Below are 24,334 nucleotides of genomic sequence, written 5' to 3' on the forward strand. Positions count from 1 at the left end.
CCCGCGTGCGGAGCCGGCGCTCCCAGGCCGCACTGCGCATGCCCGGCGGTGTGGGCTGGAGGAGGCGGTGGTCCAGGCTGCGCGCCGCGCGCGGGGCGGTAATTACCGATTGTCCTCCTTCTCCCGAGACGCGAGGGCGCGGCGGCGCGGCCGGGCTGAGGGGCGGCGGGGCGGATGAGAAGGCCGCTTCCCCGGGCCGTGTAGCGCTGTCTCGGCGAGATCAGCACGAGCGCCTCCCGAACCCTGGGGACCGTCCGCGGGGCGCCGAGCCTGCGCGCGGGACTGGGCCGTGGGACGGCGAGGCCGCGGGGAGGTGAGTCCCACGGGCCCGGGGATGGGGCGCGGGAATCAGGGGCCCCAGCCGAGACGGCGGTCCTGAGGGCCGGACGGGCTGGCCGCAGAGTAGGGATGCCGAGGAAGCCCGCCGCCACCGCCCCCTCGCCCTGGAGAGCCGGGCTTCCCGGAGTGGGGCGCCCAGAAGGGCTTCGGGGGTCCGGCGGGGGACTTGGAGGAGACAGCTGGAGTTTTTAATGCAGTGTTCGAACGAGTGCTGCTGACGTGTTTTCAGAAGCCCTTGGCAGCCAAACGTAGTGTCCTCTTCTCCGCTGCTGCCACTCCCTTTGCTCCAAGGCCTTTCCTCAGGCTGGCTTTTTTGCCTCCAGCACAGGCCGAGGAGGAGGAGGAGATCGGCTGACGCATCCCCCGGGCCTGCCCTCGCCACCCTGCCCCTCGCCTGTTTCCAGGAAGGAGTCTTCATGCTTCCCCTCAGCCTCTAAGAGGGAGTTGCCCACACACCTCAGGCCCCGAAAGTTCTTCTTTGAGGAGTCCAGCCCTGCCGCTGGGGGCCTCCACCGTGGAGAGCCAGGCTTGTGCAGCGCCTGAGTTTAACCGGTACTTCCACAGATGCTCGTGTGTGCTCATTCACCTTGCAGAATAGGTATCTCGGGTTCTCCAGGGTGAGGCGGTGAACGCTAGAGTCTCCCGCTCCAAAGAACAACTGAAAGTGATAGCACTGGGTTGCCCCAGTGCTCTTCCTCGGTCCTGATTTTTGCAGAGACATGAGTTTGGTCCATCACCCTCCACCAGTGGTGCAGGACTTCTGCTGGGTCCCGAGCTAGCCATGCATCCTCTTACCTGACTACCTTCCTCTGCTTAACTGAATTCTGCTTTCCAGGCCCCAACTCCTGCGCTAACTCTTTGGGGCTTGGGCCTTTGGTTGCAAACACTCATGTGGAAATTATGTCTATGATGAAAGTTTCACTGGCTTGACATAAAAATGACATAGTGTCTCGTGAGGTTTAATTTATTTGAACTGTCACCAGGTACTTCGAAAGAATAAGGTAAGTCTGTATTGGCATGAAAACATGTCGAATTCATTGTTTAGTGGGGAAAAAGTTTGTTTGCTGATAATAAAGAGCACATCTATTTGAGTATGCATAGACAATATCCTGAGGGATTCAGAGCCTTTGAGGAGTAGATTGGTGGGAAAGGAACCTTAAATGCATTTGTGAATAATGAGTGTATTTGTTTAAGAAAAACTTTAAATGTGAATTCTGAGGTGATCACTTCTACTTTTTTGGTGTTAAAAGATTCTTTTATGAGTTCATGGTGATGGTGGAGGTAGTTGGGATTTGTTTTGTTTCATTATTTTCAGCACAATTCACAGTTTGTTGCCTGGATGGCTGTGGCCATGTGGCTCACTTCCCTTCTCTAAATTAGTGTTGGCTTTACTGTACTTTTTGTCGCAGTCCTAGCACTCAGCTGTTCTACCACTGCTTCCTGTGTTTCAGCGATGCAAGGCTTCTGGTTCTCTATATCTGCACTCCAAACAATGCTCTGTAGATTGAAACTGTTTATAGACATCAATTTTCAGCATGAGGTTTCTTAACTCATGTTTTTAGGAGGGAAGTCAAGGAATTTTCCCCCTCTTTTCTAGGAAGGTCCAATGGCGAGGAATTTATCTGTTATCTTGATCCTGACCTTCGCGTTTTCATTCACAAATCCCCTTCATGAACTGGAATCAGCTGCTTTCCCTCAGACCACTGAGAAAAGTCATGGCAATTGGGAATCTGGCATTAATATTGACTTGGCAGTTACTGCACGACGACATCATCTACAACAACTTTTCTATCGCTATGGAGAAAATAATTCCTTGTCTGTTGAAGGGTTCAAAAAATTGCTTCAGAATATAGGCATAGATAAGGTTAAAAGAATCCATATACACCATGACCATGAGCGTCACTCTGACCACAGTCATCACCCTCACCGGAACCGGGCTGCTTCCAATAAAAACAGTCGCAAAGCTCTTTGCCCAGACCGTGACTCTGAGAGTTCAGGTAAAGACTCTAGAAACAGCCAGGGAAAAGGATCTCACCGCCAGGAACGGACTAATGGTCGGAGGAATGCCAAGGAGGGTGTAAGTGAAGTGACCTCCACTGTGTACAATGCCGTCTCTGAAGGAACTCACTTTCTGGAGACGATAGAGACTCCAAAATCTGGAAAACCCTTCCCTAAAGATGGAAGCAGGTCCACTCCACCCAGTGTCACACAAAAGAGCCGGGTGGGCCGGTTGGCTGGGAGGAAAACCAATGAATCTGCAAGTGAGCCCAGGAAAGGCTTTATGTATTCCAGAAACACGAATGAAAATACTCAGGAGGTGAGAGAAATGCTGTTTGTTACGTTACGGCACCTGCTTGTCAGTTCTGTCATTGCAACTCTAGTTCTGGTTGTGAGGAGTTTAAAGTGAGGATAAAACTGATGTTATTGAAAAGCAAATTTTGCTAGCTTCTCAGCTAGGCACTTGGCTCCAAGTGTGCCTGCTATGTCATAAGCATTCCTTACACAGGTCTTGGGAGATAGTTCTCTGGAGAGAATAGTGCCTGCTAAACTTTTTGTAACATAGATGTAAAATATTTACAGAAAGATATCAAGGGTTTTGTTTTGTTTTGTTTTTTTGGAGAAAACTATTAAAGGTGAATATTAATAAAAGGTAGAAAATGGAGGATTGGAAAAGCAGAAGTTAGAATCCATGTTCTAGGGAAAGGTGTGTTCAAAGACCCTGAAGAATGCTGAGAGGAGCAGAGAGGTCTCCTTAGCAAAGGATCACAGAGGCTTTGTAAAGATTGATATTGGAGCAGCTACCAAGAACATCATCCTGGACAAGTGAGAAGTCTGGCACGTGAGGTTTTGTGTTCATTCGCTTTTTCTAGACTAGACTTCCACACTGTCCAAAATTCACCTTGACTGAGAGATGTCAAGAACAAGCAATTAGATGGTATACCTTAATCAGTACTGAAGTACTTCATTCAAATGAGAACATGACTGTTCCAATTCTACTAATGGTAAATGGTCAGCCCTAGCAACACCAGTGATGAAGTTTGTTCTAATGCTGGCTGAGAACTTATGGGAGTATAAAGTAGAAGGTGAGAAACAGGTACTATGGGCAGGGTTTGTGGTTTTTTTTTTTTTTTTTTTTTTTTTTTTTTTGCGGGCTGAGGACTTTAAGTTGCATAAAGGAGCTTCTCTTCAAACTAAACTTGTCATGCAATTAAATTGTTGAAAACATCTGCCTGCCAGTACAGGTTTATTTTATTAGCAGCCTTGCCTTCCACAAGAGCAGTCCATATAATTTAATATTCTCTCATTGTAGAGCATTTTTCTCTAGGTATGTAAACAGAACTGAGCTAGGTTTTTGCAAGTAGGTCATTGCTGAAAGAACATGTCTTGGGCTTGTCGAGGCTAAGTAGGATAGCGTTAATCCTAAAACAACATATTTCTCAATCTCTAATGAATCCCATTTTGAAATTAAAGCTCATTTCCTTAGCCGGTTTATACAATGTGTTAACTGGCTTGTGAATCTCTATTCATCCCCAGACTTGTTCCACATGAAGCTTTCCCCCGTAGGTGAGTTGTGATGTAAGTGCTTCTCCCAAGAAGTAGGCAGAAGAAGGTGCGATGCCATCATTGTGACACAGTATTTCCAAGTAGCTTGTAGCAAGTTCCAAAGTACTCAAAACAAAAGTTGCTTTTAATTTGCATTAGCTTAAATAAATAGCTTTAGTGAGGAAAGGGTGTTATCATCCACCTACTTTTTGGGATTCTGTGTTGGGAATACCTGTTATTTGATTTTCACTGCTTTGTTTCCTTCAGTGTTTCAATGCATCAAAGCTGCTTACGTCACATGGCATGGGTATACAGGTTCCGCTGAACGCTACAGAGTTCAACTTTCTCTGCCCAGCCATCATCAATCAAATTGATGCTAGATCTTGTCTGATTCATACAACGAGTGAAAAGAAGGCTGAAATCCCTCCAAAGACCTATTCTTTACAAATAGGTAGAATCACTTTTTTTAAATATAAAAATAACTTCCAGTTATTTATGTTGTATTTGTCCTTATATTTGCATCAACCTATTCATTTTTTTTTGCATAGTTTCAAAATATCATCTCAGTTGTTTTCTTTCATAAATGTGAAGGACGAAAGTAAGCATGTGTAGCCCCACATTTAAAATAAAAGAACAGAAAATAAAACTCAGATTATGACTTGTCAGCCATCCTACAAGAGGTTTCAGAATCACCTGAAATTGCTGTGGGTTAATCCACTGCTTGGGATACCTGCATCCCATATCAGAGTGCCGATTCCTGTCCTGGCTGCTCCACTTCTCATCTAGCTTCCTACTAATATGCCCAAGAAGACAGCCCCAGGTACTTGGGGCTGTCACCAACATAGGAGACCTGGATGGCATTCCAGGCTCATGGCTTCTGCTGGGGCTAGCTCCAGCTGTTTCCAGCATTTGGGAAGTGAACCAGCAGGTGGAAGATCTCTTTCTTTGTCACTCTGCTTTTTAAGTAAATAAGTCTTTTTAAAAAATCAGCTGAAATTTGGCTTTTTATATTGTTACACTGTTTGGCTTACGAGCCTGATTCTGGTATGTTCTTACTGGTAAGTGACAGAATAAACCTTGCCATTGTGTAGGGTCACATTGCCCAAGTGATGCAATAAGGAAGAAATAATTGTTTACTAAGTAGATTACTGAGTTCCTAGTTTCATTCTCTCTCCCCCACCATCTCTTTCTCGCTCTCTCTTTTAACTTTGTCCTCTCTTTCATAATTTAGCTGTTAAGAGAGTCTGAAAGTTCAGTTTCCAAGTGACTAGAGTTGATCCTTGGCAGCTTCCCAACACACACCCACTGCGACCCCATCTGAAGAACTTTCCAGTAGCTAACCTTACATGGGGGATTCTGTAGTGCCAGCCAGATTGTTAATTTGAGCCTGCAGCAAGTTTTCTGATTATCGTGCTATTGCCACAGTCCTATTTGTGTTGAACATGTTTCTTTAGCTTCTCTCCAAAAGTCTTACAACATTTATCGATTGTGATTTTCCTTTCTGCTTTGTTTGACAGCCTGGGTTGGTGGCTTCATAGCCATTTCCATCATCAGTTTCCTATCTTTGCTGGGAGTTATTTTAGTGCCTCTCATGAACCGGGTGTTTTTCAAATTTCTTCTAAGTTTCCTTGTGGCACTGGCTGTTGGGACATTGAGTGGTGATGCATTTTTACACCTTCTTCCTCATGTAAGTACAGTCAATTTTCTGTTATTATTTGATAGAAATGTGGGATTTTTTTAATACTAGATTAGTTTCAATATGTTATAGATTTTACAATAGAATTCTTTCTATCAGTATGTTAGAAATTTGGTTTAGGAAAGTTGATTTTAAAATGCATTTGGTGCCGTCACCGTGGCTCACAAGGCTAATCCTCCGCCTGTGGTGCCAGCACCCCAGGTTCTAGTCCCGGTTGCTCCTCTTCCAGTCCAGCTCTCTGCTGTGGCCCTGGGAAGGCAGTGGAGGACAGCCCAAGTCCTTGGGCCCTGCACCAGCATGGGAGACCAGGAAGAAGAACCTGGCTCCTGGCTTCGGATCAGTGCAGCGCACTGACCATAGCGGCCATTTGGGGGGTGAACCAACGGAAAGGGAAGACCTTTCTCTCTGTCTCTCTCTCTCTGTCTAACTCTGCCTGTCAAAAAAAAAATACATTTGGTAACTGAAAGCTACATTTTAGTGCTGGATCTTAATATATGTGCATGTGTTTTTCTTATATCTTTAAGGGTACTTACTATACCAACTAATTTCACTTTTTGGAACCCACTTAGTAAAAGGAGACAAATTTTGCTCAGATATTAGTACTGTGGCAGACTGCAGCAGGTTGAATCTTCTGCTTACCTGTTAGTGTAATTGCCTTAAGAATAAAATTATGTGACCTATCAGGTTTTCCAGAGTTGAATTTATGTGTGTGTGTAGAGATTTACACTTCATGACACAAGAGAATCTTAAACAACTTAGGTAAAGTGAATTTACTTTCCCATGAAATATTTGGGATCGGTGCTCAGGCAGGAAATATTTGGTCTCATATTTTAAATTTCCCTTAGGGGCTGGCGCTGTGGCATAGCGGGTTATGCTGCCACCTGCATCGCTGGCATCCCATAAGGGGCCAGTTTAAATGCCTGCTGCTCCACTTCCAATCCAGCTCCCTGCTAATGTGCCTGGGAAAGCAGCAAAGGTTAACCCAAGTGCTTGGGCCCCTGAACCCATGAGGGAGACCTGAATGAAGCTTCTGGCTCCTGGCTTCAGTCTGGCCCAGCCCTGGCCATTGTGGCCATATGGGGAGTGAACCAACCAATGGAAGGCTTCTCTGTCTCTGCCTCTGCCTCTCCCTCTCTATAACTCTGCCTTTCAAATAAATAGATAAATCTTTGAAAAAAAAAAAAAAGGCCGGCACCACGGCTCACTAGGCTAATCCTCCGCCTTGCAGCGCCTGCACACCGGGTTCTAGTCCCAGTCGGGGCACCGGATTCTGTCCCAGTTGCCCCTCTTCCAGGCCAGCTCTCTGCTGTGGCCCGGGAGTGCAGTAGAGGATGGCCTGAGTTCTTGGGCCCTGCACCCCATGGGAGACCAGGAGAAGCACCTGGCTCCTGCCATCGGATCAGCGCGGTGCGCCAGCCGCGGCGGCCATTGGGGGGTGAACCAACGGCAAAAGGAAGACCTTTCTCTGTCTCTCTCTCACTGTCCACTCTGCCTGTCAAAAAAAAAAAAAAAAAAAAGTGCCCTTGGAGGTTTTCAGAAGAGCCCTACAAATCTCTTATTCCATTCAGTAGTGAAAGAAAAGCATCTTTCTGTGATTAGCTCCCCAGCCACCAGGTGGCAGATGTCCAGGAATACCTGGTAGGCAGAGTTGCACATGCATGGGGTTTACCCTGTGATCCCCAGTTCTCCCCTCCGTTAGTGTGCTCCACAACTGATATAGTTACTATTGTACTGTGCTGCGGGGTACTTAGACAGTGCACCTGGGTCATGGGTACCTACCAGGGCCTGAAACTACATGCAGAAAAGGCTAGTATGATGACTCTGGTTTGGGCTTTATAATTGGGAGTATAAGCAGTAGATATTATGGGACTGTGAGTTCTGGCAGTTGCCTGTTATTTATGGCTGTGGTAACTTGTCCAACAACAGAAACACTCACTGCCGATGCATACATATTAAGCAAGTCGTTGGGGAACGTGCCTGTCTTTTTTTTTTTTTTTTAAGATTTATTTATTTATTTGAAAGGCAGAGGTAGAGAGAGAGAGAGAGAATCTTCCATCCTCTGGTTCATGCCCCAGATGGCCACAGCTGCCAAAGCTGGGGCCGATCCAAACCCAGGAGCCAGGAGCTTCTTCCAGGTCCTTGGCCCATCTTCTGCTGCTTTCCCAGGCCATAACAAAGAGCTGCATCAGAAGTAGAACAACTAGGACTTGAACCATTGCCCATGTGGGATGCCGGCACTGTAAGCAGCAGCTTTACCCGATATGCCACAGTGCTGGCCCTAACATGCTTGTCTTTACACTATATAGACCTATTCTGTCAAGTGCTGTAGTGTATTATGTCCATTAAGCCCTGGGTAGCTAGCTGCCTTTTGCTCATTTTTGATGTCCTAAGCCTCTCAACTCTTGAGTATACCTTAATTTAATTAAAGGATCATTAATTCTCTGGTTCTGGATGATTTCAAACTTGACTTTACTGTCTTGGTCGATTTTTCTGGCATGTGTGAAACTAAGGAATTTATAAGTTACATGTCTTTTTGTTTTTAGTCTCATGCAAGTCACCACCATAGTCATAGCCATGAAGAACCTGCGATGGAAATGAAAAGAGGGCCACTTTTCAGTCATCTGTCTTCTCAGCACATAGAGGAAAGTACCTATTTTGATTCCACATGGAAGGGTCTGACAGCTCTCGGAGGCTTGTATTTCATGTTTCTTGTTGAACATGTACTCACTTTGATCAAGCAATTTAAAGACAAGAAGAAAAAGGTAAGAAAAAGCATACTGAGTACTTACACTGTGTATCAGACATGTATTTAAAGTCTAACCAGATTGTTGAGTAGCTTGTGCATTTTTAAGAGGGTGTTCAGTACACTTGAGGGGCTTTTTGGTCCCAGAGTTATTGGGACCAAATTCTTGTAGAGCAGTCCTGTATCCTGATAACCCTGGAGGCTTCCATCCTCAGTATTTCCTTGAAACTCACAAGCAGGTAAGAGACAAGGATAAACATCTGTATAGATGACCCAACCAGTGCAGGCAGGAGCATCCTGGATACACCATCAGTATTGATGGGTGGTTGTGATTAATTTGTATTTTCACTCAGTAGCTGAATGTTCTGTTTTGTTTCAAAGGGTATGTGGCTTTCATAGGCTTGCCTTTTTTGCACACTGGACTGGAAAATTGTATGAAGCCGAATAGTAGGTAGGCTCTTTATTTATGGTAAAAATTTCTTTGCATTGCCTGTGGTTATCTACCTTTTCCAGTCTGATGTGATCAGGCAAGGCAGTCAAAAGATTGTTGGAAGGAGACTTTAAAAATGACACTTTAATTTAAAATATCTGTACGCTCATACTCTAGTCATTTGCTGTTGAGCAGGATTTTCTTTGAGTTGGAATTGTGTTTTATTCTTTTCCCCTTTTTTTCTTTTTATAGCTGTGCTACATTTTATCTACAATTTCCAGTTTGGCTTCTCTAAAATTGAACAAGAAATTACACACTTGTAAAGTCATTCTGTGTGTAGAAACTAGATTTTTAAAAATTTTAAAGATTTTATACAATGGTTGCCTTACATACTTTGATACCCCCCCCCCTTTTTTTAAGCAACTTACCTTGGAATCTTTTAAAAGCATTCAACTTACATATTCATAGAAGTAACTTCTCACCATGGTTTCATAGTTTAAGCAACGTGTAATTAAATTATGCAATCATAATAACAAGTATAGCTAGCATGAAGAGGTTTGAAACGTAATGCAGTTGATTCTTGCTGGTTGTAGAGCTCACCGTGGGAAGCAGGAGAGCGTGTGTGAACAGGGGAGTGACCTGCCAAGCATCCTATGATTTCACATTCACTGTAATCCCTAACTGCTAAGTTTGAATGCTCTGTTTAGTAGACCAAAATTTAGATGGAAGAAGTAGTATAAAAATAGCTTATTCATTCTTGGTCTCAGAAGTCATTTTTCATGCTACAGTTGTGGCAGTTGCACCTTGGGCTGGTTTGAGAATATATCCTATTTCTTTGTGTTCTCTGGGATTGTTCTGACCTTTGAAAAACAATGATGGGTTTTTAGAGGACTTGGGGATTGATTTTTTTTTTTTTTTTTGCTGTATTTCTGTATTTTGCTGTATTTAAAAATTCTAAATTCAGTTTAGTTTTCAAATTTTACCTAAAGATAGCTTTTCTTCCATCTAGGATTCTAAAGAGTAGTTTCTTCATTACATAATATAAAACTTTTTTTTTCCCCAGCTCTAGCTTATAACTAATTAATGAGTTGTGAAGTCAACTTGTGTCATGAACAGAATTTTTAAAAATAACTGTAAAATGCATATCTTAACTTTGTACAAATTGCGTATATTACTTTGAGTTGCAATTGGAGTGTTGTACCTGAGCAAGTGCAAACAAAGGAGTAGCACACACTGATAAAATTTGATGGTTCTTTATTGCTGACGGTGGAGAGCGGACTCATGCCCTAAAGAACTATTTTTTTTTTTTAAAGCTTTATTTATTTGAAAGTCAGAGTTACACAGAGAGGAGAGGCAGAGAGAGAGAGAGAGGTCTTCCATCCGCTGATTCACTCCCCAATTGGCTGCAATGGTCGGAGCTGCACCAATCTGAAGCCAGGAGCTGCTTCCGGGTCTCCCACGTGGGTGCAGGGGGTCAAGGACTTGGGCCATCTTCTACTGCTTTTCCAGGCCATAGCAGAGAGCTGGATCAGAAGTGGAGCAGCTGAGTCTTCAACCAGCAATCATATGGGATGCCGGCGCTTCAGGCCAGGGTGCTAACCCATTGTGCCACAGCGCTAGCCCCCCTAAAGAACTCTTGACCCTTAAGCCCAAAGCAACAGGGTTTTTAAAGGCAAAAACCACAAAATTGGGAGGGGAACACATGGTTACTGGAGTCAAGCTAACTTAAAACCTATGTGAAACTAATAGCAATTATAATCTTGATAATGCCAGTTACAATCTTAACAATTTCAATTATAATCTTGACATTAATCCAGATATTGATTTAAATCATATGTAGGACATTGACAAATTACCTTTTTATCATTAACCCAGGGGCAGCCTTATCCACTTCCAAGCTTGAGCAATCATGTAAGGGGTTTCTATGCTTGGCCAAGTGTGAGGTAGGGGACTGCTATTGTCCGAGAGTTTTAGATCATAGTTTCAGACCAGAGTCTCACGGTGGGGGAGTGCCTTCCCAGAATGGAGTCTCCGGTGCTCTCAGACCTGTCTCACAGTGTGGGGGTGCTTTCTCAAGATGGAGTCTCAGGTGCTCCAAAATGGAGTCCCTGCTGTCCAGGTGTTACTTCAGGAGAAATTTGATAATCTCTGTTCTAAAATAGTATCTAATATATTGTAAGCTTTTTTTTTTTAAGATTTTATTTATTTATTTGAGATATAGAGTTACAGTGAGAGGGAGAGGGGTAGAGAGAGAGAGAGAGAGACAGAGAGAGAGGTCTTCACCACTGGTTCACTCCCCAAATGGCCACAACAGCCAGAGCTGTGCCAGTGCAAAGTCAGGAGCTAGGAGCTTCCTTCATGTCTCCCACGGAAGTACAGGGACCCAAGTACTTGGGCCATCTTCTACTGCTTTCCCAGGCCATAGCAGAGAGCAGCCGGGACTAGAATTGGCACCTGTATGGGATGCTAGCGCCATGGGCAGAGGATTAACCTACTGCGCCACGGCACTGGCCCTTAATAGTTTTTAGTCTCCTTTGGTTCTCTTAAGACAAAAACAATTCATTATATGGTGTGAGTGATGGGAGCTCTTCAGGCCCACAACAGCGCATTTTACTTGGGATTTTCCCTGAGGTAACTCTGGGAGATGTTGTGTATCATTAGTTTTATGTCATTTGCCATTTATGTCCATCTGAAATCTCCACATTCAAACTGGTGTTACATCTCATAGTGGATATCTACAGTTGGACCCTTAGAATCATTCTGGAATCATTGCCTAATGAGCAATAAAGCACCAACAAAAATAACTTAAGATTCCTTCAGTTCACCCCAAAATTACCTATAATTATTTGTCATGTAAAATAAAACTTCAAAAATATATACCCTGAATTCATTTTCATAAATATTTAAGTACTGTCTCTGAGGCATCATGCTAGGATAAGTATGAAGATTTGTCTATGTGTTTGCTATTCAATAGTCTTATCACCTAAGAATAAATAGATACTTTATACTTTTGTTAGCATAAGATCTCAGGTCCTGTCATTATCAAGTAAGTTATAGTCAAAGTTACTTCAAATAAGAAATCTATTATTTGTCTGTTAATTTCCATCATTTTAAATACACTGTGTAAGCAGATTACACACAGGCACCATTGTTCTGTGGCCTTATACGACATAAATGTTGCCTGGACTCAGATAAGGATAATGTCTCAAGCACAGTATTGCAGATGCTTTGAAAAACCTTATGATAAACTCAAAACTAACTAATTGAGCCTTGTTTAAAAAAAAAAAAAAAAGCATGTTAATGGTGTGTTTTATTTTGAGAAAGACAGAAAAAAAGATAGACAGCTCCTATTCACTAGTTCCCCAAAAGCCTGTAATGACCAGAAATGAGTCAGACTGGAGCTAAGAATGCAAATCAGGTCTCCCAAGTTACTTGAGCCCAATTCCTGAGTTACAGGAACCCAATTACTTGCGCCATCTCTGCTGTCTCCTAGGGTGTGTGTTAGCAGGGAGCTGGATCCAGGAATCAAGCCCAGGCACCCCACTAAACACTCAACGTTAAATACTCACTTTTAGTTTTAAAAACTTAAGACAGTAAGTATAGTTGTAGGTTATAAGAAGTGTGAGAAAGTATGGGGTTTCAGTTATCTAAAAGAGGCATAAAGGAAACCGAGAAGTTGATGAGCAGATGACAGAGTGCCCGAAGGAAATATCTAGCTGGTTCTAAATGGATGACCTAAGGTAGAACTTCTCAGTTTTCATGTGTGTATGAGTCATCTAGGATCTAATTAAAATCCACATTTGATTCATTAAGTCTGGGGTGTGACCTACCAGTGTGCGTTTTTCACAAGCTCCCGGAGGGATGCTGTTCTGGCATCTAAGACCACACTTAGAGTGGACTGATAGCCAACGGTGCACTGAGAAAGAGTAGGGTGTGATTTTTTTTCATTGTTGGAATGTGGGGAGGGGGTATGAATAATGAATATCACTGTATTTATTTTCCTACAGGTGATTTTTCTGTTGCTTCAATATTCTCTGCAACCCTGTCCTCCCCAACCCCCCAAAGTTGAGAACTGGATCATTTTCTCCTTCTTCCCTTTTATCCCCTCCCAGTTCAGTAAGTTTGCATCTCAGTGGCCAGTACCGGCTTTGGATCTGCAGTTAGACTCAACACATTCAAGTCTTTGCAGTCTTCTTCATGGTGTTCACTTTCTTCCAGAAAATTGGCCTTGCCTGCCTACCGCAGCCTCTCTGCTTCTGATCTAAGCACCGCTCTGCCTGGTCATACAGGGAATCCTGGCCCTTATACTAGGTCATGCTGTAAGGCTAATGCGTGATACACTTCTTAGAGAAAGTGCTTTGGGTTTTAGGTACCCATCTTTTCAGTAGAGCCATTTATACAATGAAAATGGGAAACAGTGTCTGTGTGTCTCACCTTACACAGCATGTACCTGTTGGTACTAATTTGTGATTTGTGTGCATCTTACATTGCTGTGACATTTGTTACTTTCGTTTTCCACAATTATTATACCCAAGACCCTCTACTAGATGCTGTGCAAGTAAGTGCAGGCCCTTCCCTTGGATGGCTTTTATTCCTATAGAGATCTGCTATTCTGTGTCTTTTTTGTATATCTTTTACTTACCTGTTCATTTAAAGCTGTACAATAAACAGATCAGATATTGTAAAATATTGCTTTCTCTTGCTATTTTAGAATCAAAAAAAACCTGAAAGTGATGATGATATGGAGATTAAGAAGCAGTTGTCCAAGTATGAATCTCAACTTTCAACTAATGAAGAGAAAGTAGATACCGATGATCGTAAGTCCTTATGAGTGTATCTGGGGACTGGAGGGAGGTCATTGCTGGTGACCTGCAGGCAGCTTGGGCTATCTAGAAGAGATGACACCATGCCCATTTGGTGTGTCTTGTTTTTTTTTAATACCTCATGCTCTACATGTATTTACATTTCTTTTTCTTATCTCTGAGAAATTCAAGCTCACAGAAAAATTAAGAATTCTACAAAGAATTTCTATCTCCCCTTTACTCAGATTCTTCAGTTGCTTTACCTTATTTATTTATTTATTTTAAAGATTAAATTGAAAGAGTTACACAAAGAGAGGAGAGGCAGAGAGAAAGAAAGAGATCTTCCATCTGCTGGTTCACTCCCCAGTTGGCCGCAGCGGCCAGAGCAGCGCTGACACAAAGCCAGGAACCAGGAGCTGCTTCTGGGTCTCCCATGTGGGTGCAGGGGCCCAAACACTTGGGCCATCTTCTACTGCTTTCCCAGGCCATAGCAGAGAGCTGGATCGGAAATAGAGCAGCCGGGACTCAAACCTGTGCCCATACAGGATGCTGGCACTGCAGGCGGCAGCTTTACCCGTTACACCACAGCACCCGCCCCTACCACATTTATTTATTTCTCTCTCTCCACATATGCATACATTTTTTTTCCTGGATCATTTTAGGGTAAGTACTAGGCATGAGTGATGCTTCTTTACCCTAAATACTTCAGTGTATGTTTCCTAAGAAAAAGGCATTCTCATACCCTTTTAAGTTTTAACTTATTTTCATTTTATTTGAAAGGCAAAGAGAGAGAGATCTTTCATGTTGTGGTTCACTCTCTAAATATTTGCAGCAGCATAGGTGCTCAATAGTTCGTAACTGAGGGGTGGAAAAAGTTGTTGCTATTTCCAATCTGTAAGTTTCCCTATCCACCTTATTTCTTCTGTCATACTATTTTTCTCCTAAGAGCAAGTAGAGCACTTTTACTCCTGCTCCTGCTTCCCTCTTCAGTTTTCTGAATGGACTCGTGAAATGTGTATTCTTGGGAGGAAATAGCAGCTCCAGAACTGAATCACAGGATCAGAGATGCTCCCAAGAAAAGTAAATAGAACCAAGGAAACAGAACTTTACCATGGTATTTTAATATTCCTTGCACAAATAAATAATAAATGCTTCTCCTTATGATAGCATAATTCAGATTTTTGTGTTTCCTTGAATTTTGCCTTCCAAAAAAGAATTTATGGGGCCGGCATTGTGGTATAGCAGGTAAAGCCTCTGTGACACTGCCAGCGTCCCATATGGTGCTGGTTCAAGACCCAGCTGCTCTACTTCCAATCCAGATTTCTGCTAATGTGCCTGAGAAATCAGCAAAAGATGGCCCAAGTGCTTGTACCCCTGCACCCATGTGGGAGACCAGGAGGAAGTTCCTGGCTCGTGGCTCCAGCCTGGCCCAGCCCTGGCCATTGTGCCATTTGGGGAGTACACCAGCAGATGGAAGATCTTTCTCTCTGCCTCTGCCTCTGCCTCTCCCTCTCTCTAATTCTGCCTTTCAAAATAAATAAATCTTTTTTTGGGGGGGGGGCATTGTAGTATAGTGGATAAAACTGCTGCCTGTGACATGTGACATTGACATCCTATATAGGCGCTGGTTCGTGTACCAGCTGCTCTACTTCTGATCTAGCTCTCTGCTAATAGTCTGGGAAAGCAACGAAAGGTGAACCCTGTGCTTGGGCCCCTGCCACCCACATGGGAAATCCAGATGGAATTCCAGGCTCCTGGCTTCAGCCCTGCTTAGCTGTGGATTTTGCAGCCATTTGGGGAGTGAACCAACTGATGAAGGATTTCTTTCTCTCTCTCTGTAACTCTGCCTTTCTTTCTTTTTTTTTTTTTTTAATATTTATTATTATTTATTTGAAAGAGCTACAGAGAGAGGTAGAGAGAGAGAGAGAGAGGCCTTCCATCCACTGGTTTACTCCCCAAATGGCTGCAATGGCCGGAGCTGTGCTAATCCGAAGTCAGGAGCCAGGAGCTTCCTCTGGGTCTCCCACATGGGTGCAGGGGCCCAAGCACTTGGGCCATCTTCTACTGCCTTTCCAGGCCATAGCAGAGAGCTGGACCAGAAGAGGAGCAGCTGGGACTAGAACTGGTGCCCATATGGGATGCCGGCGCTTCAGGCCAGGGCTTTAACCCACTGTGCCACAGTGCCAACCCCTATGCCTTTCAAATAGATAAATAAATCTATTTAAAAATTTTTTTAAAAAAATGAAGGAAGAAACTTGAGAGTAGTTTTTTAGATTAACATTTAAAATCTATCCCTCATGTGTGAGAACATTCGATTTCTAAAATGTGTTAATACCTTTTTTTTTTTTTTTTTTTTTTTGACAGGCAGAGTTAGACAGTGAGAGAGAGAGAGAGACAGAGAGAAAGGTCTTCCTTTCATTGGTTCACCCCTCAAATGGCTGCTACAGGCGGCACACTGTGCCGATCCAAAGCCAGGAACCAGGTGCTTCCTCCTAGTCTCCCATGCGGGTGCAGGGCCCAAGCACTTGGCCTGTCCTCCACTGCCTTCCCGGGCCACAGCAGAGAGCTGGACTGGAAGAGGAGCAATCGGGACAGAATCCAGCGCCCCAACCGGGACTAGAACTCCGGGGTGCCGGCGCCCCGACCGGGACTAGAACCCGGGGTGCCAGCACCACAGGTGGAGGGTTAAGCCTAGTGAGCTGCGGCGCCGGCCCGTTAATACCTTTTGATGTTTTCCAGCAGTCATACTCTAATGAAAGTTACAAGTACACAATGGTGGTTACCAAAGGCTGGTGTGGGAAGGGGGCAGCAAGGTATGGGGAGAGGTTGATTGATGGTACTAAGTTATAGCTAGGTAGGAATAAGTTCTGGGGCTCTGTTGCACAGTGAAGTGACTATAGATAATATACTGTATTTTTCTCTATAAAAAGAAAAACAGCTAGAAGATTACATGTTTTCACCATAAAGAAATGTTAAGTGTTTGAGGAAACAGATTTACCAGTTTACCCTGACAGGACATTATTGAAATATTGCATGGTATCCCATAAATATATTCAACTTTTAGATGTATGAAATTGAATAACACTCTAATTTTAGTTCTGCAGGTGTGAGAGTTACCAGGCTTTGAGATCTGTTGTTGACTTGGTCAGTGGGAATGTTTGGACTGTGTCCAGTATATTACCAGAGCCTTCGACTTTGTCCCAATGTCCTCTGTGTTTATTCCTAGGACCTGAAGGTTATCTCCGAGCAGACTCACAGGAGCCCTCCCACTTTGATTCTCAGCAGCCAGCCATCTTGGAAGAAGAGGAGGTCATGATAGCTCATGCGCATCCACAGGAGGTCTACAATGAATATGTGCCCAGAGGGTGCAAGAATAAATGCCACTCACATTTCCATGATACACTCGGCCAGTCTGATGATCTCATTCACCACCATCACGACTACCATCATATTCTCCATCACCACCACCACCAGAACCACCACCCTCACAGTCACAGTCAGCGCTACTCTCGGGAGGAGCTGAAAGATGCTGGCATTGCCACGTTGGCATGGATGGTGATAATGGGGGATGGTCTACACAATTTCAGCGACGGCCTCGCAATTGGTATATATCTACATAGTTGTCACTTGTTGATTGACTCTGAAAATGTCTCATAAAATACCTAAGCAAATCTAAGAAACAGTAGCTTAGATTAGATAAGAATACTAGTCACTGGGACGGTGCTGCGGCTCACTAGGCTAATCCTCCGCCTTGCGGCGCCTGCACACCGGGTTCTAGTCCCGGTCGGGGCACCGCGTTCTGTCCTGGTTGCCCCTCTTCCAGGCCAGCTCTCTGCTGTGGCCTGGGAGTACAGTGGAGGATGGCCCAAGTGCTTGGGCCCTGCATCCCATGGGAGACCAGGAGAAGCACCTGGCTCCTGCCATCGGATCAGCGCAGTGCGCCGGCTGCAGCGCGCTGGCCGCAGCAGCCATTGGGGGGTGAACCAACGGCAAAGGAAGACCTTTCTCTCTGTCTCTCTCTCTCACTGTCCACTCTGCCTGTCAAAAACAACAACAACAACAACAACAACAGAATACTAGTCACTTCCAAGATTATCAATTTGTTCTTTTTTGGCTACTTTAACACTGAAGTCTTCAATAAATATTAGATACAATTAAACACTTTGGAACTGTGCACTGCCCATTATTTAAATTGTAATTGTCGAAAGTTCTTAATTTGTAAGATCTTAAAATCAGCATTTAACTTGTATGGAGCATGTGTAAAAATTTTTCCCCCCATACACTGAGGTTCCTTTATCAGTAATATAAATAGCACTAAGGTACAATTATCTTTTCCATGATCTTTTTGTTACCCTAAAGAAATCTTCATATATCTGATAAGTCCAGTTACTAACTTATCTCAAAATAATTACAGAATTTTGTTATTAAATTGTTATACTACAATTGCAAGATAGTAGAATGCCTACAAATTTTAGTAACTTAGGCTAACAGGATCCATGGAAATAGTTGAAATGAGGCAGCCGAGGCCTGGAAAAGTGAAGCCACTTACCCAAGGAGGCCACTTGCTGTTTATAGCTGGGCTGAGACAAGCTCAGGCCGTGGCTCCCTGGCCGCCTGGAGTGTTCCTCCTACTCTGCCTTGTCTGCGGCAGAGGCAGACCAAGAAATGTCCGTGTGCGCAGTCGTGGTTTATAGATTGTGTCATGCATTAGCTTTTTAAAATAGAAGGAGCTGTTTGCCATATGCTGTCTTTGTGAAAGAATTAAGTGCACAAGTCTAATTGCAAGTGAATTCCTCTGAGGCAAGTGAAACGTGGTGCTCAGGACAGCAGAGTTTATTTCCAAGTTTGTATAAGATCATCCACTCATTGTGAGACATAGCTGAGCCTTCTCCTCTGTCATATTTGCTTGTGCTCTTTGGGGAAATTTAAGATTTTGTTAGAGAAGATACAGAGTTGGATAGGGAAAGTTCCGTTTTTTTACAGCCAAAATATGCTTTGCTTCTGTTAACTCATTTTGTATGCTAATAAATTTAAAAACACACAAAACAATATGGTCAGATTTTTTTTTGAACTATTTTTCACACAGGTGCTGCTTTTACTGAAGGTTTATCAAGTGGCTTAAGTACTTCTGTTGCTGTGTTTTGTCACGAGCTGCCTCATGAATTAGGTAAGGGAACCATTTAACTGTATTTTCCAGATGAGTGAACTGTTGCCATGTCCCTGAACTTTGCTAATGAGTATTCCAGCAAGCTTCATAGCGTCCCTGCCTTCTCAGAAGTCTCCCGACCTGCTTGGCATTGTTTCTCACCAGAATTCCTTTTTATTGATAACGACAAATTTGATTAATTTTTATTTGTTTGAAAGAGGGAGACAGAGCTCTCCCATCTGCTGTTCCACTCCCCAGATGCCCGCAGCAGCTGGGGCTGAGTCTGGTCAAAATCTGAAGTGGGGAACTGAGTCCAGGTCCCCTCTGTGGGTGACCAGAGATCCAGCTACTTGAGCCATCATTTGCTGACTCCCAGGGTACATGAACGGGAAGGTAGAAATTGGGAGTGGAACTAGGACTCAGACCCAGGCACTCTAATATGGGATTCAGATGTTGTAAGTGGCATCTTAACTGCTAGGCCAAATGCCTACCTCTCCAGCCAGAATTCTGACCCTGCAAGTACACAGTTGCCTCTATGGTGTTGCCAAAGTGCCTAGGCCCCTTCTGTCTTCTTCCCTTCCAAGTAGCTTCCTATACCAGCACCCAGATGCCATCACTGATCATGTCACTGTGAATAGACTTCAGAATACAAAAGAATCGTCTTCCACTGAAATTGGCGCTGAAGAAAAGGGAAGTTTGATGAGTTACATATTAATATTGTTCTTCCCTGGTTGTTCTGGATCCAAGTTCATGTCCTTATTTTCCTTCTTAGAGACATGTTTGTTCACACATATACCCCTGACATCATTTTCCCTTGTTCCTTGTTGGTGTTCACTCACCCGAAAAGCCTCTCGCTAGCAGATGTTGTGATGCAGTGAGCTGAGCCCACTGGTTCAAGTCTCAGCTACTAAGTGCTTCCAATCCAGCTTCCTACCACCGTGCCTGGGAGGCTACAGATGATGGTTCAAGCATTTGGGTCTCTGACACCCACGCTGGAGACCTGAATGGAGTTCTTGGCTCCTGGCTTCGGCCTGGCCTAGCCCTGGCTGTTGTGGGCATTTGGGAAGCAAACCACAGGATGGAAGATAATTTTCTCACTCACTCAATCAGTCTCTCTCTGATGGAACAAGGACATAAGCCTCAACCATTCTTTATTTATTTGAAAGTCAGTTACACAGAGAGAGAAGGAGAGGCAGAAAGAGAGGTCTTCCATCTGCTGGTTCACTCCCCAATTGACCCCAACAACCGGATCTGTGCTGATCCAAAGCCAAGAGCCAGGAGCTTCCTCCGGGTCTCCCACGTGGGTGCAGGGGCCCAAGGACTTGCGCCATATTCCGCTGCCTTCCCAAGCCATAGCAGAAAGCTGGATCGGAAGTGAAGCAGGTGGGACTCAAACCAGTGTCCATATGGGATGCCAGCACCCCAGGTGGCGGCTTTACCCGCTATGTCACAGCACCGGCCCCCCTCATTAATTCTTAATTAAGGATTGCTTTTTTTTTTTTTTTTTTTTTTTTTTTTTTTTTTTTTTTGACAGGCAGAGTGGACAGTGAGAGAGAGAGAGAGAGAGAGAAAGGTCTTCCTTTTGCCATTGGTTCACCCTCCAATGGCCGCCGCAGCCGGCGCACTGCGGCCGGCGCACTGCGCTGATCCGATGGCAAGAGCCAGGTGCTTCTCCTGGTCTCCCATGGGGTGCAGGGCCCAAGCACTTGGGCCATCCTCCACTGCCCTCCCGGGCCACAGCAGAGAGCTGGCCTGGAAGAGGGGCAACTGGGACAGAATGCAGTGCCCCTCCGGGACTAGAACCCGGTGTGCCTGCGCCAGCAGGCGGAAGATTAGCCTATTGAGCTGCAGCACCGGCCGGATTGCCTTTATTATTTGCTGATCATTTCTTGTGTGTTTTCTACTCTTCCCTCTCTGTTGCCAGTTATAAGCTCCTTGAAGACAGTGCCAGAGCACAATCAAAAAAAGATACCTTAGTTTATAAAGCTGATAATGCGATTCACACTGCCGTAGTCCTGGGTGATTATTAGTTTTATTTTGTTGTTTTTTTTTTTTTTTTTGAAATTAGAGGATTTTCTTAAATCTGGGACACCTTTGGGTCTTTATCTTAAAAACAATGTCATAATTTCTTTATCCTCATTTTTCATTTCTTGTTACAGGTGACTTTGCTGTTTTACTAAAGGCCGGCATGACTGTTAAGCAAGCTGTGCTTTATAACGCCCTCTCAGCCATGCTGGCATATCTGGGAATGGCAACTGGAATTTTCATTGGTCATTATGCTGAAAATGTTTCTATGTGGATATTTGCACTTACTGCTGGCTTGTTCATGTATGTTGCTCTGGTAGATATGGTAAGTTTTTAAGAAGTCAAATTAGATTATTGACTAACAATAAAATGGAGAAAATATTCAATAAAAATTTCATTGTAAAAGAATGTTTTAGGTTCTATGAAGCATGATGAAATTATTCAAGAAGATCCACCCTCTACGGAGAGCAGACTCAGTGCTCAGGCAGTGAGTTGTCTAGAGAGCTTTGGCACACCTTGCACAAGCCACATGGTGTTGTGTACCACAGGCTATGTGTACCTCAGAATGCTTAACATTTTCTTACTAATCAACGAAAGAGTCAAATCCTTTCTTCACCAAGGTCCACATAATAATCCCAGCCAATCTTATTGCTAAAATTATATTTTATATAAAATATTTTTATGTTTTAAAAATATATTTCATATGTTTATATATATATTTTATGCAGTATTTTGAGCTAAAGCTGTGCCATGTGTTAAATTCAGTTCAGATAGTAGAAGGCAGTACCTGAAACAGAAAATCAACAGAAATAAACATAGCTTTCTATTTTACAGTAGAGCAAACTGGACCAGTAAAAATTTTTGCTTGGTTAGAAGACCATGAATAATTAATCATTCATTAAACCATTAGGAGTTGCTGTGTGACATTAGACATTATCAGCTAGAGTCAGTCTGATGTAATTGTGTTCTCAGGAATTGACCCAGAGTGTATACCCAGTAACAAATACAGCTAGTCTAGTATACTGCAGGCAGGTCTGAAAACTTAAATGTTATCTTTTGTTTTTTCTTAAGGTACCTGAGATGCTACACAATGATGCTAGTGACCACGGATGTAGCCGATGGGGATATTTCTTTCTACAGAATGCTGGGATACTTTTAGGCTTCGGAATTATGTTACTTATTTCCATATTTGAACATAAAATTGTGTTTCGTATTAATTTCTAAAGGGCCTAAGTGCTAAAGTAGCTTTAAAACATTGCGGTCTGTAGTTTGACTAGGTCACAGAGAAATGAATTTGTGTGCTGTGATACACAGCATTTAAAGTCATTGGGTTTTGTGATTTTTTGTATTGAATATTGCTGTTTGTTATGCTTATAAGGTCAGGTATGTTGCTAACATAAAGGTACGTTTTAATATTTAAGTTATTCTGTTTTGGAAATATAAGCTATATGTGCAATCCACCAATATTACCAGTTTATTTTATAAACAAGAGATTTGGCATGACTTGTGTATATTTCAGGAAAAATGTCTAATACTTTATCTAAAACTAATTCCCATCTTGGATTTTGGGCATCTGAAGAAATGCTAGTGTTGAGGACTAAGAATGTACATGAACAGCAAGATACCAGTAAAGCTCATACTGAATTTAAGGTACCAGAAAAGGATGAAAGAAGAATCAGAGAATTTAGGAGGTGTAAATTTCTTTTAAAAAAATCACAGAATTGGCTACAGTGTACAGGGAGCATTTTTTAGGTTAAGTAAAAAAAAAAAAAAAGGCAAATAAACATTGTGTAAGGGTATTAATATTCCTGTAAAACACAGTGAGCACTTACCACATTTTGTTGTACATTTGATTTTGTGTTAAGTGTAGAAAACTTAGTTTTTATCTAGAAAAATCTAAATATATTTAAATAATTCAAACAGTTTACCAGTTGAACAAGAAATTGGAATTTTAAAATATTTGTGTGGAGATACACCAGATGAGTATAATGAGTAAGTCTTTGTATTACCAGATTTAGTGATCACCAAGTTGAATATTGCCAAATGGTATATAATTGGGTATACTGCCTATCAGGTTTACAAAATGTCGGAGTATTAAAACTTGGATCTATGTTAGGAGTAAAACCATTCTGAGTAAAATTTGAATTCTTAGATTTAAAAAGTGCTTTGGTATCTTCCAGTGTTGTCTTTGTGAGCAATTTTCATTTGTCATTTTATATATAGTACTGTAGAAATACTAGGGCTGTCTGTGGCTTTCTCTAGATGTTACTTTTCTACGAAATAAATTCCTTATGTCAGCTTAATTTCACACATCTTGTTTTCTTTTTTATTTTAGCCAGTCTTAACAATCTTTTAAGTGTGCAGTTCAGTAGTTTCTAGTATATTCACATTGCATAATGGATTTCCAGAATGTTTTCAGTGTGAAAACTGAAACATTGTTCTCATTCCTTGTGAGCCCCTGGTAATCACCATTCTACTTTCTATTTCTTTGAAATCGAGGTCTAACAAATAGCAAAAAAAAAAAAATCCTAACAATTAAATTAGAAATGTATGTAATAAAATCCCCAGGTTTAGAGGCAGGCGTTTGGTGTGGCAGTTGAGACGGCACTTGGGACGCCTGCATCCCCTTTCACAGTGCCTGTGTTTGAGTACTGGTTCTGCTGACCCCAGCTTCCTGCTTATGCTCAGCCTGGGAGGCAGCAGTTCTTGAACCCCTGCCACACACATGGGAGACCTGGATTGATTTCCCAGCTCCATGCCCAGCCTGTCCACCTCTGGCTATTAGAGCATCTGAGGAGTGAACAAGTGGCCTTCTGCCTTTCAACTAAATAAAGCAAGGAAAATTAAGCTAAAAATAAAAAGTCTAAAAATATCAGAATTAAATAAACAGTTTTTTTTTTAAAGAAAGCTTTTATTTAATGAATACAACTATACAAATTTAATAGGTCCAGCTTTAGGAATATAGTGGGTCTTCCCCTCATACCTGCCCTCTCACCCCCACTACCATCCTACCTCCTAACTCCCTCTCCCATTACATTTTTCATTAAGATTCATTTTTAATTGACTTTATATACAGAAGACCAACTCTATACTAAGTATAGATTTCAACTGTTTGCATCCACACAGACACACAAATATAAAGTACTGTTTGAAGACAAGTTTTACCATTAATTCTCATGGTACACCTCATTAAAGACAGCAATCCTACATGGGGAGCAAGTGCACAGTGACTCCTGTTGTTGATTTAACGATTGACATTCTTAATTATGATGTCACTGATCACCTGAGGCTCTTGACATGAGCTGCCAAGGCTATGGAAGCCTTTTGAGTCCACAGATTCCGTCAGTATTTAGACAGGGCCATAAACAAAGTGAAAGTTCTCTCCTCCCTTCAAAGAAAAGTACCTCCTTCCCTTGATGGCCCCTTCTTCCCACCGGGATCTCACAGAGATCCTTCATGTAGATAATTTTTTGCCACAGTGTCTTGGCTTTCCATGCCTGAACTGCTCTCATGGGCTTTTCAGCCAGATCCGAATACCTTAAGGGCTGATTCTGAGGTCAGAGTGTGAAACAGTGTATTAAAAATAGAAAGTTTTTAGAATTTGGGAAGT

General features: G+C 42.9%; 1 protein-coding gene across 6 annotated transcripts; it reads left to right on the forward strand.

Annotated features, from left to right (window-relative positions):
- The first annotated feature begins 24 nt into the window (after positions 1-24).
- SLC39A6 (solute carrier family 39 member 6) lies at positions 25-23,027 on the forward strand. Of its 6 annotated transcripts, none has more exons than XM_070050280.1 (11): positions 58-313; positions 668-937; positions 1,937-2,656; positions 4,150-4,333; positions 5,400-5,569; positions 8,122-8,340; positions 13,463-13,568; positions 16,780-17,157; positions 18,640-18,720; positions 20,859-21,049; positions 21,796-23,027. In XM_070050280.1, exons 3-11 carry the CDS (start codon positions 1,946-1,948, stop codon positions 21,946-21,948), a joined length of 2,193 nt encoding a protein of 730 aa, XP_069906381.1. In that variant the 5' UTR covers positions 58-313; positions 668-937; positions 1,937-1,945; the 3' UTR covers positions 21,949-23,027. The 6 variants fall into 6 exon arrangements, with proteins under 6 accessions (XP_008259433.2, XP_069906381.1, XP_069906378.1 ...); XM_070050277.1 differs by having other exon boundaries at positions 61-313; positions 668-891; XM_070050278.1 differs by having other exon boundaries at positions 87-313; positions 674-891.
- Positions 23,028-24,334: the final 1,307 nt, after the last annotated feature.

The sequence above is a fragment of the Oryctolagus cuniculus genome, chromosome 10 (assembly GCF_964237555.1).
Source record: "Oryctolagus cuniculus chromosome 10, mOryCun1.1, whole genome shotgun sequence".
NCBI lineage: Eukaryota > Metazoa > Chordata > Mammalia > Lagomorpha > Leporidae > Oryctolagus > Oryctolagus cuniculus.

Bases quoted from the DNA above. Each gene is read 5' to 3' on its own strand.
- SLC39A6 (XM_008261211.4), top strand. From the start codon at position 1,946: ATGGCGAGGAATTTATCTGTTATCTTGATCCTGACCTTCGCGTTTTCA. The intron at 2,657-4,149 runs GTGAGAGAAATG...TGTTTCCTTCAG, and splicing joins CGAATGAAAATACTCAGGAG to TGTTTCAATGCATCAAAGCT. The intron at 21,050-21,795 runs GTAAGTTTTTAA...TTTTTTCTTAAG, and splicing joins ATGTTGCTCTGGTAGATATG to GTACCTGAGATGCTACACAA.